This window comes from Paralichthys olivaceus, chromosome 7 (assembly GCF_024713975.1).
Source record: "Paralichthys olivaceus isolate ysfri-2021 chromosome 7, ASM2471397v2, whole genome shotgun sequence".
Taxonomy (NCBI): domain Eukaryota; kingdom Metazoa; phylum Chordata; class Actinopteri; order Pleuronectiformes; family Paralichthyidae; genus Paralichthys; species Paralichthys olivaceus.
Window position 1 is genome coordinate 2762027 of NC_091099.1, and position 13115 is coordinate 2775141.

Below are 13115 nucleotides of genomic sequence, written 5' to 3' on the forward strand. Positions count from 1 at the left end.
TGAAAAATGTCATGTTTGAGAGACCGGCCCGAAAGAACGTGCACAACACGAGTGTTAACATTTGAGATATATTTTACTCTTTAGAAAGCAACACACGTTCATTACACACGATCTCACGATAGTTCACAGCAGATATATTAGATTATGTTGATGACACAGGACAATCACTGAAGAGAATTAGATTCTGGCTGCATTTCTTCAAGGACAAGGAATCACGTACAATTGTATCTCAAGATGGACGACGTGACATTTGACCTACGGGGATTAACAAAGTACTTAACAAAGTACTTAATAAAGTACTTCTGATTCTGATGGCAGCTCCCAATGAAGCCAAATCTTGAACGACCCCTAGTGGCTGTGGATGGGATAGTTAGTCGTCCTGATTTTTTTCAATGTTTTTTTTTCCTTTAAGTTTGGTTTTAAATGATTGCTGCTATAAAAACAGGCTGGGAGCTCATGATTGAAAGCTGAGACTGACTCGTGATTGGTCTGGCCCATCTATCGCTGGGCCCTCGACTCCACATCACGATCACTACTGTGCAGACTGACGTTCATATTCAAGATATATCCATCTTTATTTACAGTCTATGGTAAAAACAGAGGAAATGAGAGAAAATATAACATCCAACAAATTATCTGATATATTGCAAGATGCAATAAAAGTCCCCTCATTCATGTTAAATCCAGCCCAGTCGAGGCACCTGGTTCACTCTAGGTTAAAAAGAACATGTCCAGTCTAAATATATAGAGAGTGATGAAAAAACTGTATGGACAGAGAAGCTTACTGCCAAGTTAGAGTTCTTCAGTTAAGGGCTCATGAAACATGAACGAAAACAGAAACAACAAAGTTCTTACAGCTCGGCTGCATGCAAAACAAAAACATGCAAGAACAAAAAGATCACGAGAACTCAAATGATGGTAAAAGTCTGTTTATGTTTGTTAAATTAATGAACTGTATATAAACTTGGACAACGTGAAACTATCTTGATCACCCCCTGGTGGCTGGCTGCAGGACAGGTCATAAACCTGCCTCCTCCACGTCCACAGCGATACCACAGCTCTGCACCACGATCACTACGGCGCAGAGACCGACAACAAAGACGAGCAAACAAATCCACAATATTTCAGCTTCGTTTTTGTACGACAGCAGGAAGCGGAGATGCGTCGTCCAAGTTTATATACAGTGTATGTTTAGACCATTTAAATATATGACAAGCACTGACACATGATAAATAAAGTATGTGGTTCACCAATTCGCCTCACAACATTAGGGGAATAGAAATTCAGAAATCTCTTTCACAACACTGATAAAAGACCTGATGTTGATTAATAACTCACACGGTGGCACACACCCTGGTTCGTCCCTGGTTTTGGACAAGTAAGTAAAATCTTAGGTTCTTTAAATTCTGAGAAAGATATAAAAGTCACTATATTCAGGTGTGATCAACTGTAAACAATGTGACGTTAAAATAAATCGTATAATTTCAGCTACAAAATTAATTTAAAACTTTGATTCTGTAAGCTAACTATAAACTTTCAATACTTTTTCAATGCGGCAGGTATGAGGGAATATTTTGGTGATCACTGCTCAGAGAGACAGAAAAGATAAGTCAGTTACAGCGGTATTCGTGCCCCCTCCCCCCTCAGCGTCCGCCAGCATCAGGGTGAGAACAGCACGGTCTTGATGTAAGCGACCGTCGTAAAGTTCAACAACATGTTCACGTGTTCATTCCCCGGAAGCTCTTTTAACGTCACGGGCTGTTTCTGTTTCCCCACCCACCGCTTGCACTGGACAGCGCTGCGCAGGTTCACCGTCCCGTCGCCGTCGCCCAACACCACCGTGGGCTCCACGTCGGGGAATTTGTCAGAGTACCGGAAGGCCTCGGATGTCTCGATGCCGCTGCCGAACAAGCAGTGGACGGCCACGCCGGGGGGTGTGAGGTCCTCTACCAGCGGCTCCGTGTCCTGACGCATCAACCAGCCGTCCTCAAAACCGATGTCGGTGAAGAGACGCTTGTAGTCCTGTGAGGTGTAGTTGGTGGTGGGCGTCTGCACCAGGACCTTCAGGAGGACGAAGAACAAAATCTCAGTTGTTTATTAAGTAACTTACATCAAACGCTAACAAGTGAAGCCAAATCATCTTGATCAGCCCCTGGTGGCCGGCTGCAGAATAGGTCATAAACCCTGCTTCCTCCATGTTAGCAAAGCGCACGTCAACTAAGTTAAGTTTTAATTAGTTATTCAATGCTATAACACACACACACACACACACACACACACACACACACACACACACACACACACACACACACACACACACACACACACACACACACACACACACACACACACCTACCTCATCTTTGGCCCAAGAGTGGGCATAGGGCAGCAGCCAGGCGGTGGACACAGCAGAACGTTGCTGGGAGCGAATCTTCAACGGGCTGATCACTGGGATGCGGTTATTATCACCTGTAGAAAAGAAAGCAGAGGCCGAGAAGTGAAACTGAGAAGAACTAACTAAGACCAGGACCCAGAAACCAGCTGAGTTTCGTTTTTGAGAGACAAACAGAACCTGAAACACGAGACACTCAAACATGTGATACTTCCGCATCATCATGATGTCAAGTGACATCCCAGTGATGTGGAAGTATCAGCAGGATGAAGTGACGAGGTGTTTCGGGAGCTGCCTTTACCACAGACACTTTTTAACTCTGGAAGAGTCCCCCTCTTACCGGAGATGATGACGCGGAGGGTCTTGGCGACGCCGGCCCACGGCGGCCCCAGACAGATGAAAGCTTTTATGTACCGGTCCTTCCAGGCCTGAGGCTGCTGGTTGAGGAAGTACAAGGTGTACATGTTGCCCATACTGTGAGCGATGAGCACCACGGGCCCACCAGCTTTCTCTGCCATCTCCTCAATCATCTGCTGCAGCGCCAGGAAATACTCTTTATTCTCATCTGGGAGAGGAACATAGAACAACAGAGGAGATGAGCAGATACATTTGCTGAAATCAAATTGAAATCAAGTGTATTTAAAGTGTTTATTTGGACACTAAAGCAAAGACCTCAACACACAGCAGGAGCCTGATGTCATGTCTGTGTGCGTGTTGTAAATATGTCGGCAGCTTCAACACATGAATCACAGACAGGTTTACTAAACACCAGCAAACAGGTTGTAAGTGCTTCTGGAGACAAGTGATGGTTCATGATTCATGTTTCAGGGCAAAGACTGAGGGCGTGTGTGAGTGTGTTTGTGTGTTTGTTTACTCGGGGCTTTCCTCCAATCATAGGGGGCTCCTCTGACGTCATCGTCTCTGGTGTATCCCCATTCTTCCAGGGCTTGCACTATTGTAAAGAAATACATGCCTAGGACAAACACACACACACGAAAAAGACAAAAATAAGTATTGTACATTTGAGTCTCTTACCCAAAGCACGAGAAGTGACAGCAGCATGTGAGGACATTTCTACAGGAAGTTTTAAAACTCCTCTGAGGTTCCGTTTTGTCTTCAACTCACCCACACTGCGTTTGCTGGGGTCCAGGTACTCCAGGGGATACGTCTGTCCAAACCCCGGGACACGAATGTCCACGCCTGGAGGGGACTGGCTGCTGTGTGTGGTCCTGTTGTAGATTAATCTGCACACATACACACACACACACTTCGTCACAAGGAGGGCTCAATCACTTTTAGTTCTGCAACTGTGGTCAACCACTTACACATCTCACGACAAGGAAACTGAAATATTTCCTGTTTTGAATCCATGTGATGCCACAAATACAGAAGAGAGAAAAAAAAAACAGGGTTTGTTGAGCCGCAGTGAACATTTATGGAAGATAAAACTCTTACTAGAAATAAACTCTGGGCTCTTTTACAAATCAGAACAAATTCTAATCACAATAATATATTTAATTCATGAAGCTCAGAGCTTCACCTCGCTCTACCTGAGCGTATTAAAGTTATTTCACTAAATCTGCCGACAGGTGAGACGGACAGTTGAACCTCTACTGTGTCGTCGAGTCTGATGCACTGAAACGTGTGAGGAAGAAGGTCATTAAGTTTCAAAACAACAACAATGCTTTATTCCTCCTTCCTTGGCAACACCTCGACACACCAGTGTCCTCTTTCATGCATTCAGAAGTTCGGCTGCTCGTGTGTTTTCCTTTGTTTGGATAATGTTCACACACTTTGAGCAGATGTTGTGTCAATGACGAGGCAGTTTACAGACTTCGTTATTTGTTTTACTGTTAAAAGTCAAACACATGAGCTTAATGCACCAACGATTTCACACCGAGTTGAACTTATGTTCAGAAACAAATGTCTTATTTATAAAAATATAGTAAATAAATACAAATTCAGTGTTTAATTCAACTGAATATGGTTACGGTTGTTAGTCAGTTTTAGAAGAACTGTTTTGCAGTTGGAATGAAAGATGTTTTGTTCGGGATCATGTGATCGGCCAGTCGATCATGGTTTCCACCATCCAGTCGTGGTGCCTTCATTTCAAAATAAGAGCACAGTGAAAATAAAGTTCAACAAATCAATCCTCATTTCAAGTTATTGTTCACTTCTCTTCTGTAAATAAAATAAAAATATCCCATTATACAATATATTTTTTTCAATTGGGTTGAATGATTAAAATACGATAGCTGATGGAGACATGTAAGAGACACTATCTCCCCCTCTGTGTCCTTCACTACCTTGTTGATTAATGACGGGTTCAAAGGTCAGTTTATCTTGTGTGCATTGATTAGAGTTCAAAGAAAAGTCAGCCAGGTCATTGAACCCATCTAACGCCTCCACCCTGCTGGAATGTGGAGTTTGTCAGATCGACTGGAGTGGCCCCTCAGTAGAGGCCCAACACTCCTCTGATGAAACCACATTTAAATTCATAGATCTGGATTTTTACTTTACTTTACTTTACTACATCCCTGTCACACCTGATGTTGTCGATCCAGCAGTCGATGGCCACAGGGACCAGCAGCTCCAGGTTGAGCCACAGGGTGAAGAAGGAGTCGGTCTTCTTGTAGCAGATGTAATGAACCACACTGGGTTTATCCAGCTTCGCCTCCAACTGGTTCCCCAGATCCCCAGGAACTGCAACGGGCAACGTGAGCACAGGGTTACGGCCAAGTCACAGGAAACAGTTCATAACATTAACACTGTACGCAATGAGCGAAAGTTGAAGACGAGAGAAAGATAATGAAACTTATAAGGAGGTTGATGAGTGTGTGAGGTGTGTAGATTAGTTTGAGAGTTTGTTGCTATGTAGCCATGCTCATGGATCTGGAGAGGCCAGTGTGGATAATTCACACAGTTCTAAATCCTCTGTTAGTTTTTCAGACAAGGCCCCAGAGATGAATCCTAATGATTGAGTGACTCTCTGACTTTTCCTCTTATACAACCATCAGGCTCTGTAAAACATTAAAGCAAACACAAGGACGCTGCGTTGTCGTCCGCAGTGTGGTTGCGTTTGGTAACTTGCCAACTTGTTTTGAATCCCAATGCCACAGTAGTTGAAGCATCGTTCCATGATCTGACAATGTTCTGAAATCTGCAGGGACCTGGGTTTGTTGCAGCAGCACCGTGATTCACAAAAAAAACCAGTTTTAGATTGTGACTGAGTCTCTTTTCATTCACTGAATCAAGAGTTTCATCCACAGACACACTGGTTGTTTAAGCACAAACAGTTCGGGGGTCAGTTTGGATCAGGCAGCTTCAGGCTCTTATCTCAGCGGCTGGAATTAACAGACACTGATAAGATTCTTCTGAACTCAAGACCCTTAATGTGAAGGAGAATGGCAGGAGTTTAACAAAGTGACAACACGGGTTCAGATTTTATTCTTAACCTGGATTTGAATTTCACATAACAACTTAATAATTGATAAGTTACACAGAGATTTCCACAGAAACCTGAGAAAACTTCCCTGTTGGAAAAATCTGTTGGGAATCAGTCATATGACCAGTCTGGACACGCACACACATACACACCCAAACGCGCGCACACACACACACACACACAAACACATGGTGTGTGTTATTAAGTGCTCTTGTTTACCACCCAGCTGAAGAACTCAGCCTCCATTTGCACCGACACAAACAATGACTGAGCACTTTTCAGAAACAGGCTTCAACCCGAACACAATCTGAATAAACACATTCGCATCTTTAGCCTGAAGGCAAAACAACGTCCAACGTGCTACACGCGATAAATCAGCGAGTGTTTTCACTGGGTGGAGACAGTGGGAGCGGAGAGGCCAAACGTGTTAAAAAGTGAAATTCACTAAAAACACAAACAGTCCGGATGGATTTGAGCGAGCCGAATTAAAGTGTAGCTACGAAGTCATCAGACGAGGCTTTTGTTGTTGCTTCGCGTTCCGTGCAACACCTGTAACCACCAACCGGTTTTAAACTGGTTATACCTTGAACGGGGTTTGGTTTCGCGTGGATGTGACTCCAGGTGAGGGATGATGACAACAAGTTGCGCAACAATGTGATGATGGAGGAAAACCGGGAAGACGCGCAGGAAACACGGGGGGGGGGGGGGAGACACTCACCGAGGACCACGGGGGGTCTCGCCGACTGACGGGACTTTTCTCCGGTACATCCCTCCAGCGGTCTCCCGGCGCTCCGACCCGACAGCAGCGGCAGCAACAAGCCGAGCTGGAGCAGCGCACAGAGCGCGGTTACCCGCTGCCGACCCGCCATGACTCCCGCTGTCTCATAGCCCCGCGGCCATGGCGCCTCTCCGGAGGGTCCGGCCTGTGGGTTAGCGTGTCTGTCTGCTGTGTGTGTCTTCTCCCTCAACACAACAGACGCAACCGACACAACCGACACTACCGACACTACCGAGCCTCTGAGCGATCACCGGAAAACACACATCACGAGCTTCTCAATCGATCCCAGATCAGTCGATCCGGGGAGATGACTTCAGCTATCAAGGCAAAAGTCATCGAGCTCAGATGTAATCGAACAGAGGTCGCTATTTACGCCAACATGGTTTTATTTTATTTTTTATTTTTTTATCTTCTTCTTTGTGTTTGCTTGAAAGTTGAGTTCATTCATGTGTTTATGTTTAATTTAGTAAAAATGTGTTTATAATGTTTAGAGTTATTTACATATTCCCATTCGTTAATTCTACTCAGTTATGTATTTTATAATTTATATTTTAGGTGTGTATTTTATTTTATGACTTAAGTTTTATCTTATTTTACATTTTTATTTTATTTTATTTAATTTGTGTTTCGCTCTTGTGGTTTTCTTTCTAAATATTTCTGAGCATGGTTAGATGGAGCCTGTGACCCAAGAATTTCATTGCAATCGACTGCTCATGACAAATAAAGTCTTGGAGCCTTGAAGTCTATTTACACATTTAAATATTTCATAAGAACAGTAACGCTGTATTTAATCCACCTCTATATTTGTTCACCTTTACCTGAGTCTGAGACCTTCCTGGCTTCTTGTTGGTTAGAGAGCGAGAAGCAGGAAGTGTGTGTTGTTGATAGAAGTGCTGCTCAGAAAGTGATCCAACTACCCCACATAGAACCCTCACCCTACATTAGGTGGCAGCAGCTGGATGATTTTGGTGGTTTTTGAGCATTTGAGCATTTGGAACAATGGTCAATGTGTTTTCTTAAGTTGCAGTGCCCTGAGATCTCTCGGCCACCGTAGGTTTATCCACTCTTTATGTACACATTGTACTGGATCACTCACCACAGCGGACCTTTGATACCATAGATCTTTTATTATGACATGTTTACAAAGCAACATTTTACTTGTAAGATCATATCTATAGTTTTACATCACTGGTTTCATGTGCTACAACATGCACGATTTAATGATCACCTTTTTTTTTTACATTCATCTAAAAACATAAAAATCCTAACAGAAATATTGCAATGATATCAAACACATGTTTTCACCGTCCACTTCCTCGGTCTCGGTTTTCTTCATTTTATCTAAACCTTATGAATAATAGGGAACATTTATAATCATTTGTTTCTGTCCCTGTGTGTGTGTGTGTGTGTGTACTTGTCTATAATAAGGATGTGATGATGAATTTACCATCTATCAAAAGTAAACAAATCATGATTGGGTATTTATTTTAGAGTTGTATGTAAATAATACGCACACAAAAATACACAGACTACGACAAGTAAGAAAGAAAACTTCATTAAAAAAAACGTATTTCTATGTTTGTAACTATAATGATGTACATGTTCAACACTGTGTGTCTGAACATGACTGCCACCAGACGTAAGGTTATACAACAGACTGTGTGGGTAAGACACAACAAAATAGACTATGGAACATAAATAAACAGTTAAACTCAGCATACAGTTCAGATAACAGGGTCACAGTTATCTGCTGGGGGGTCAGGGACAAGTTGTGTACAGGTCCAGAATAGTTTGTTGCACGAACTTGGACCATGACGGGGGTGTTTAAACATGTAGGAGCTACAGTGTGTGGCAATGTGTAGTTTGTCTGACACTTTAATAGACTCAAAATTTAACAATGTTAAAAACATTTTTTGTGTATATCTGCTACTCAGTTTCAAATCTGACATCTACTTCTTCAGGTGTGTCTGATTTGCCCTCCAGGATGTCCTGGATTTGGTTGATCACCTTTTCGTGGACAACAATATCCAGGTGGGTCAAGCCTCTGTACTCCGTCACATGGACGGGCTTCTCCTGCTGCCCCACCCAACGTTTGCACAGGCTCATGCTGAAGCTGTCCACCGTGTTGTCCCCATCGGCGTAAACAAAGTCCACCGGGTCTACGTTGGGAAAATCCTCATCGTAAATGTTAGTTATCGGAGTGGGAAGGCCCACGCCGTACATACACCACACCTCCACACCAGGTGGGATGAGATCACTCGTGAGGTTTTTGGTGTCCTCCCACATGTGCCTGAAAACAACAGGGTGTTTATTAAACGGAGATGATGACAGCTTTAGTTATAATTATTATTTTTATGTTCGACTCACTATGAAACATTTAAAACTAAAAATAATAATAATAATCAGTGCAGCAGAACCAGATCCTGCACATGATCAGATTTCCACAGCTTCTTCTGGACCCACGAACGGTTTCATATGCAACAACATCAAAGCCGTTATTTACCAGCCATCCTCAAAGTTGATGTCTCTGAAGAACTGGTGATAGTCCTGGCTGGTGTAGTTGAAGGTCGGCGTGGAGATGAACACGTGATCTTTCGGCCAGGCTTTGTCAGACGGCATCATCCAGGGATTTGTTGTTGTCATCCTCTGCTCCTCGCGGATCTTGATGTTGGAAATCATCGGGATGCCGTCGTTTTCTCCTGCGGTGAACACACATAATTCACAGTTGCATGAGAAGAACATGAAAAGGAAGAATTAGCCAAACATGCATGAATAAATGGATGAAATATGAAATACTGAATCAAACCAGGTTCCATTTAGTTAACACTGGCCTGGGAAGCTGTTGATCCTTTTTGAAATAAAACAGTAAGAGTGTATAGGAAACCTTTTTTGTGATATCAACAGTGTCGTGTACAGATTCTTTTCTATTGTTTTATTTTACCGGATGCCATGACTCTAAGTGCTTTAACAGCGCCCCCCCATGGAGCTCCCAGGGAAATGAAGCCCCTGATGAACTTGTCCTTCCAGGCCTGAGGCTGGTGGTTGAGGAAGTAGAGGACGTAGTGGGAGCCCATGCTGTGTCCCAGCAGGTAAACAGGATGCTGGTACTGGTCGTACATCTCCTCCACCAGGTCTTTCAGCTTCATGAGATACTCTTCATTCTCATCTACGAGGAGAGGTGACAGGAGGCAGGGACTTTCATTAATGAACCGATCAATAGAGAATTTTCCTCTAATCAAAACGTGTAATGACTTTTAGACAAACCGGTAGTAACGAGTGTGCACGTGAGAGTGTATTCATGTTACTCACTGGGAGTTAGTCTCCAGTCGTACGGTGCTCCTCGGACGGTCTCATTTCGTGTGTAGCCCATGTTGACCAGATGTTCCACCATAGTGTAAAAATAACCTGCAAGAAAAAAACCCAGCAACATTTTTGTTAAATCTTTGGACAAATCCCCCCCCCCTTAAATCCACTAGTACACAGGTGTTTCTCTCACCAGCCAGTTTGTTATAGTCAAGATACTCGATCGGGAACGTCTGCCCAAATCCTGGCACTCGCACCTGCACCCCCGGTGAGTTCGATGACCGCCGGCTCGTCCTGTTGTAAACAAGTCTAGGGCACACACATGGACGTTCATATTAATCTACCTGATCAAAAACCCTCTGCAATGTGACTTTCACATTATCTGACAAAGAATAAGAATTTCAATGACTTCAACTTCTGAATAAAGATCAGAAATATTTCACACGTGGTAAAACACAGATGTTGAGCAAAGGGAAAATGTTTGAAAACCTTTCACCTCCAATAGAGAAAGAGGACGGACATTGAGGGTCAATCGGTGTTACCTAATGTTATCAATCCAGCAGTCTACACCTATCGGCATGAACATGTTGAGGTCGATCCACAGGGGGAACCAATGTTCAGTTTTCTTGTAGCACAACCAGTTGACCAGCGTGGGTTTGTCTAACTTGGCCTCCAGACGATTCCCCAGGTTCCCTGGTACTGGAGACACACACACACACACACGTATAAATCACATCGTACAAATCACATCAGAGAGTCACTTTGAAGAAAGATCAAAACAGTGGGTCAGTTCCTCTCAAAGTGGACGTCCCAACCATGGACTGTTCACTTCCTCCACTATTTAGAAATTAAGCCAAAAATGATTGGTACCATCTGGTAGATTTGGAGCCAGGATGACCAAAAATTGGTTCATGGACAGATTAAAACGGAAACAGCTGAAGGGTGGAGGACGAGTGCAGAGCAAGAACGCTCTGTCACCTTCTGGCACTTTGTGCCTTTAAACCCTGAGCGTAGATAAGAAGGACACAAACATACAGGGTCAAATGTACAGAGTGTAACACACTGCTTGGACATCAAGATAGATAGATAGATAGATAGATAGATCGGCCAGTTGGTCAGTATAGGTAGGTCAGTAGGTATGTAGGTTGGTCGGTGAGTGGATCAGTCCATCTATGGGTAGGTAGGTAGGCATGTAGGTCAGTAAGTAGGTCCGTAAATGGATAGGTAGGTAGTGAGGTTGGTCAGTCAGACTGATACCATAGGGATGTAGTAAGGTAGGTAGATAAGTAAGTATAGGTAGAAAGGTAGGTCAGTAAGTAGGTTGTTCAGTTGGTTGGTAAATTAAAGATCATGTCCGTTCAAACTAAACTTTTCTGGTGCATATTGCCAAATAGATTTTCAATGGAAACCGCCCGGGTGACACATAGTGTTTCAGGGGCCCATTCAGTCACTTACCGATGATGAGTGGCGGAGTGCTGTTGCTGAGGACTCTGTTTTTGGCCTTGGGCGGAAACACAACATTTATAATCCAGAACCCTGAGGAGTGATGAAGGCCCAGCAGGATCACAGCCAGCAGCACCGAGCAGAGGTGCATGGAGGAGACCATGATTCCTTCCACCAGCCGATGACTGAATGACAGGGTCGGTCTGAAGGAAGAGGAGGATGAGGAGGAGGAGGAGGAGGAAGATCAGACCTTTATCACCTGGTCCTCTGCAGAAGTGTTGGTCAGAGTCACAGCACGTTTGACCTGAGTGAAACTGTTGCACACAACACAGAATAATAAGCTAAATATTCGTCAGCCCACGTGCACACACTCACGCAGACAAACGGACCAATAGAACGCGTGGACTCAGGTTTACTCGTTGCCCTATTGATTCTTCCAGATCACACGTATTTATTCTCACACAGTGAATGATTGACAGGGAGAACTGACAAGAGGAGATTCATTCTCACTCAAAAAAAAGCAGCTGTTTTGCCTTATTTGATTTTCTTAAAACGAGTAAAAGATTTATCAACTGATGTTTGATTTGCTCTGACTCCACAGTTCTGGTTGAATAAAAACATATCATGTATTTACAGTATAAACTCATAAGTTACTTACTTAAAGAAAAGTCCTGTTCCAGCTGTGAGAGGCCGAAACAACAGACCACTCTCCGCTGGTGCTGCATTCAAGCTCCTCGTCAACCCCAAACCTTCAGACCCTTAATGTGGAAATAACGATTGTTTTGCAGGAATAACATAGACTACGATGTCAAATTATTCTAATATAAATTACAAGTATTCCTCTTTGCGTATTGTGTTCCAAAAAACGATGCACAAACCTTTTTGATTCTGCAGAACCACAATTTAGAGGAAAAAACGTGTAATATTCATTGGTACGTGTCGCACTTGAATCCACGACTCTTTCATCATCTTTCAACCTTTAAATGTAAAATTTAAACCTGTCCCATGTGTTTATCTTCGCAACAAAATACCCAACTTTAAGCTTAAACCAATAAATTCCTGAGAGCACTTGAAGGCAGCGTGTTGAAACGTCACCACGTCTCGCTGTTGTCATGGTTACAGAGCAGCAGCAGTAACGTAGGAGGCCTCAGCAGGAAACTGATGATAGTTATAATCCCTTCATTAGTCCTCCAGGCATCAGTGTTAGAAATCTTTCACTCCAGCCTTGAGCCTCTGGTGATATGTTCATCATGAAACAACACGACTTCCTCAGCGTGAGACCCGAAAACTCAAAAACAAGTTCGAGTTAACTTTATTCAGGATTAAAGTTCTCTATTCTGTAAATACAACCAGTCGATTCTAATTTTGATTCATTTGCTCGTCAGCAATTGTCAGGCAAGTTCCAGCGTGTAGGTTTTAAAATGTGTTTTGTCTCAGTGTTTGTTTTAATGAGGCTGGTGGCAGATTATTAAACCAGCACTTGTAATGTCACCTCAGTTTTAGTAGCATTCACCAAATTACAGTTAGAATATATTTTAAAGTTTTATTCACAACTCTTAAAGCCGTCCAGACAGTCCAGCCAGGTCCCTGAAATCAGCTGATCAAAAACATGAAGTTGTGCCAGTAACCAAAGTGAAAAACAAAGGTTTCCAGGGAAACCTAAAAGGGAAACTTGGACGGAAAAGTTTTCAGTTACGGTCCACCGTGTCTGGAACAGCTTCCTGCTCATTGTAACATTCACTGACTCCATTTCA

The 13115-nt window shown here is 43.3% G+C and overlaps 2 protein-coding genes across 3 annotated transcripts; both read right to left on the reverse strand.

The window, feature by feature from the left end:
• Positions 1-54: 54 nt before the first annotated feature.
• On the reverse strand, positions 55-6932 carry pla2g15 (phospholipase A2, group XV). The gene is made up of 7 exons (XM_069528993.1): positions 6556-6932; positions 4939-5095; positions 3518-3636; positions 3267-3365; positions 2733-2957; positions 2357-2469; positions 55-2061 (listed from the first exon to the last, which is right to left on the reverse strand). The coding sequence occupies exons 1-7, from the start codon at positions 6704-6706 to the stop codon at positions 1660-1662; spliced, it is 1266 nt and encodes a 421-aa protein (XP_069385094.1). The 5' UTR covers positions 6707-6932; the 3' UTR covers positions 55-1659.
• Positions 6933-7718: 786 nt separating this feature from the next.
• Positions 7719-12151, reverse strand: lcat (lecithin-cholesterol acyltransferase). 2 transcript variants are annotated; one of them, XM_020104884.2, is made up of 8 exons: positions 12020-12151; positions 11374-11675; positions 10461-10617; positions 10112-10227; positions 9925-10020; positions 9557-9781; positions 9119-9314; positions 7719-8905 (listed from the first exon to the last, which is right to left on the reverse strand). In XM_020104884.2, exons 2-8 carry the CDS (start codon positions 11522-11524, stop codon positions 8542-8544), a joined length of 1305 nt encoding a protein of 434 aa, XP_019960443.2. In that variant the 5' UTR covers positions 11525-11675; positions 12020-12151; the 3' UTR covers positions 7719-8541. The 2 variants fall into 2 exon arrangements, with proteins under 2 accessions (XP_019960443.2, XP_069384949.1); XM_069528848.1 differs by having other exon boundaries at positions 11374-11564; positions 12020-12099.
• Between the last annotated feature and the right edge of the window lie 964 nt (positions 12152-13115).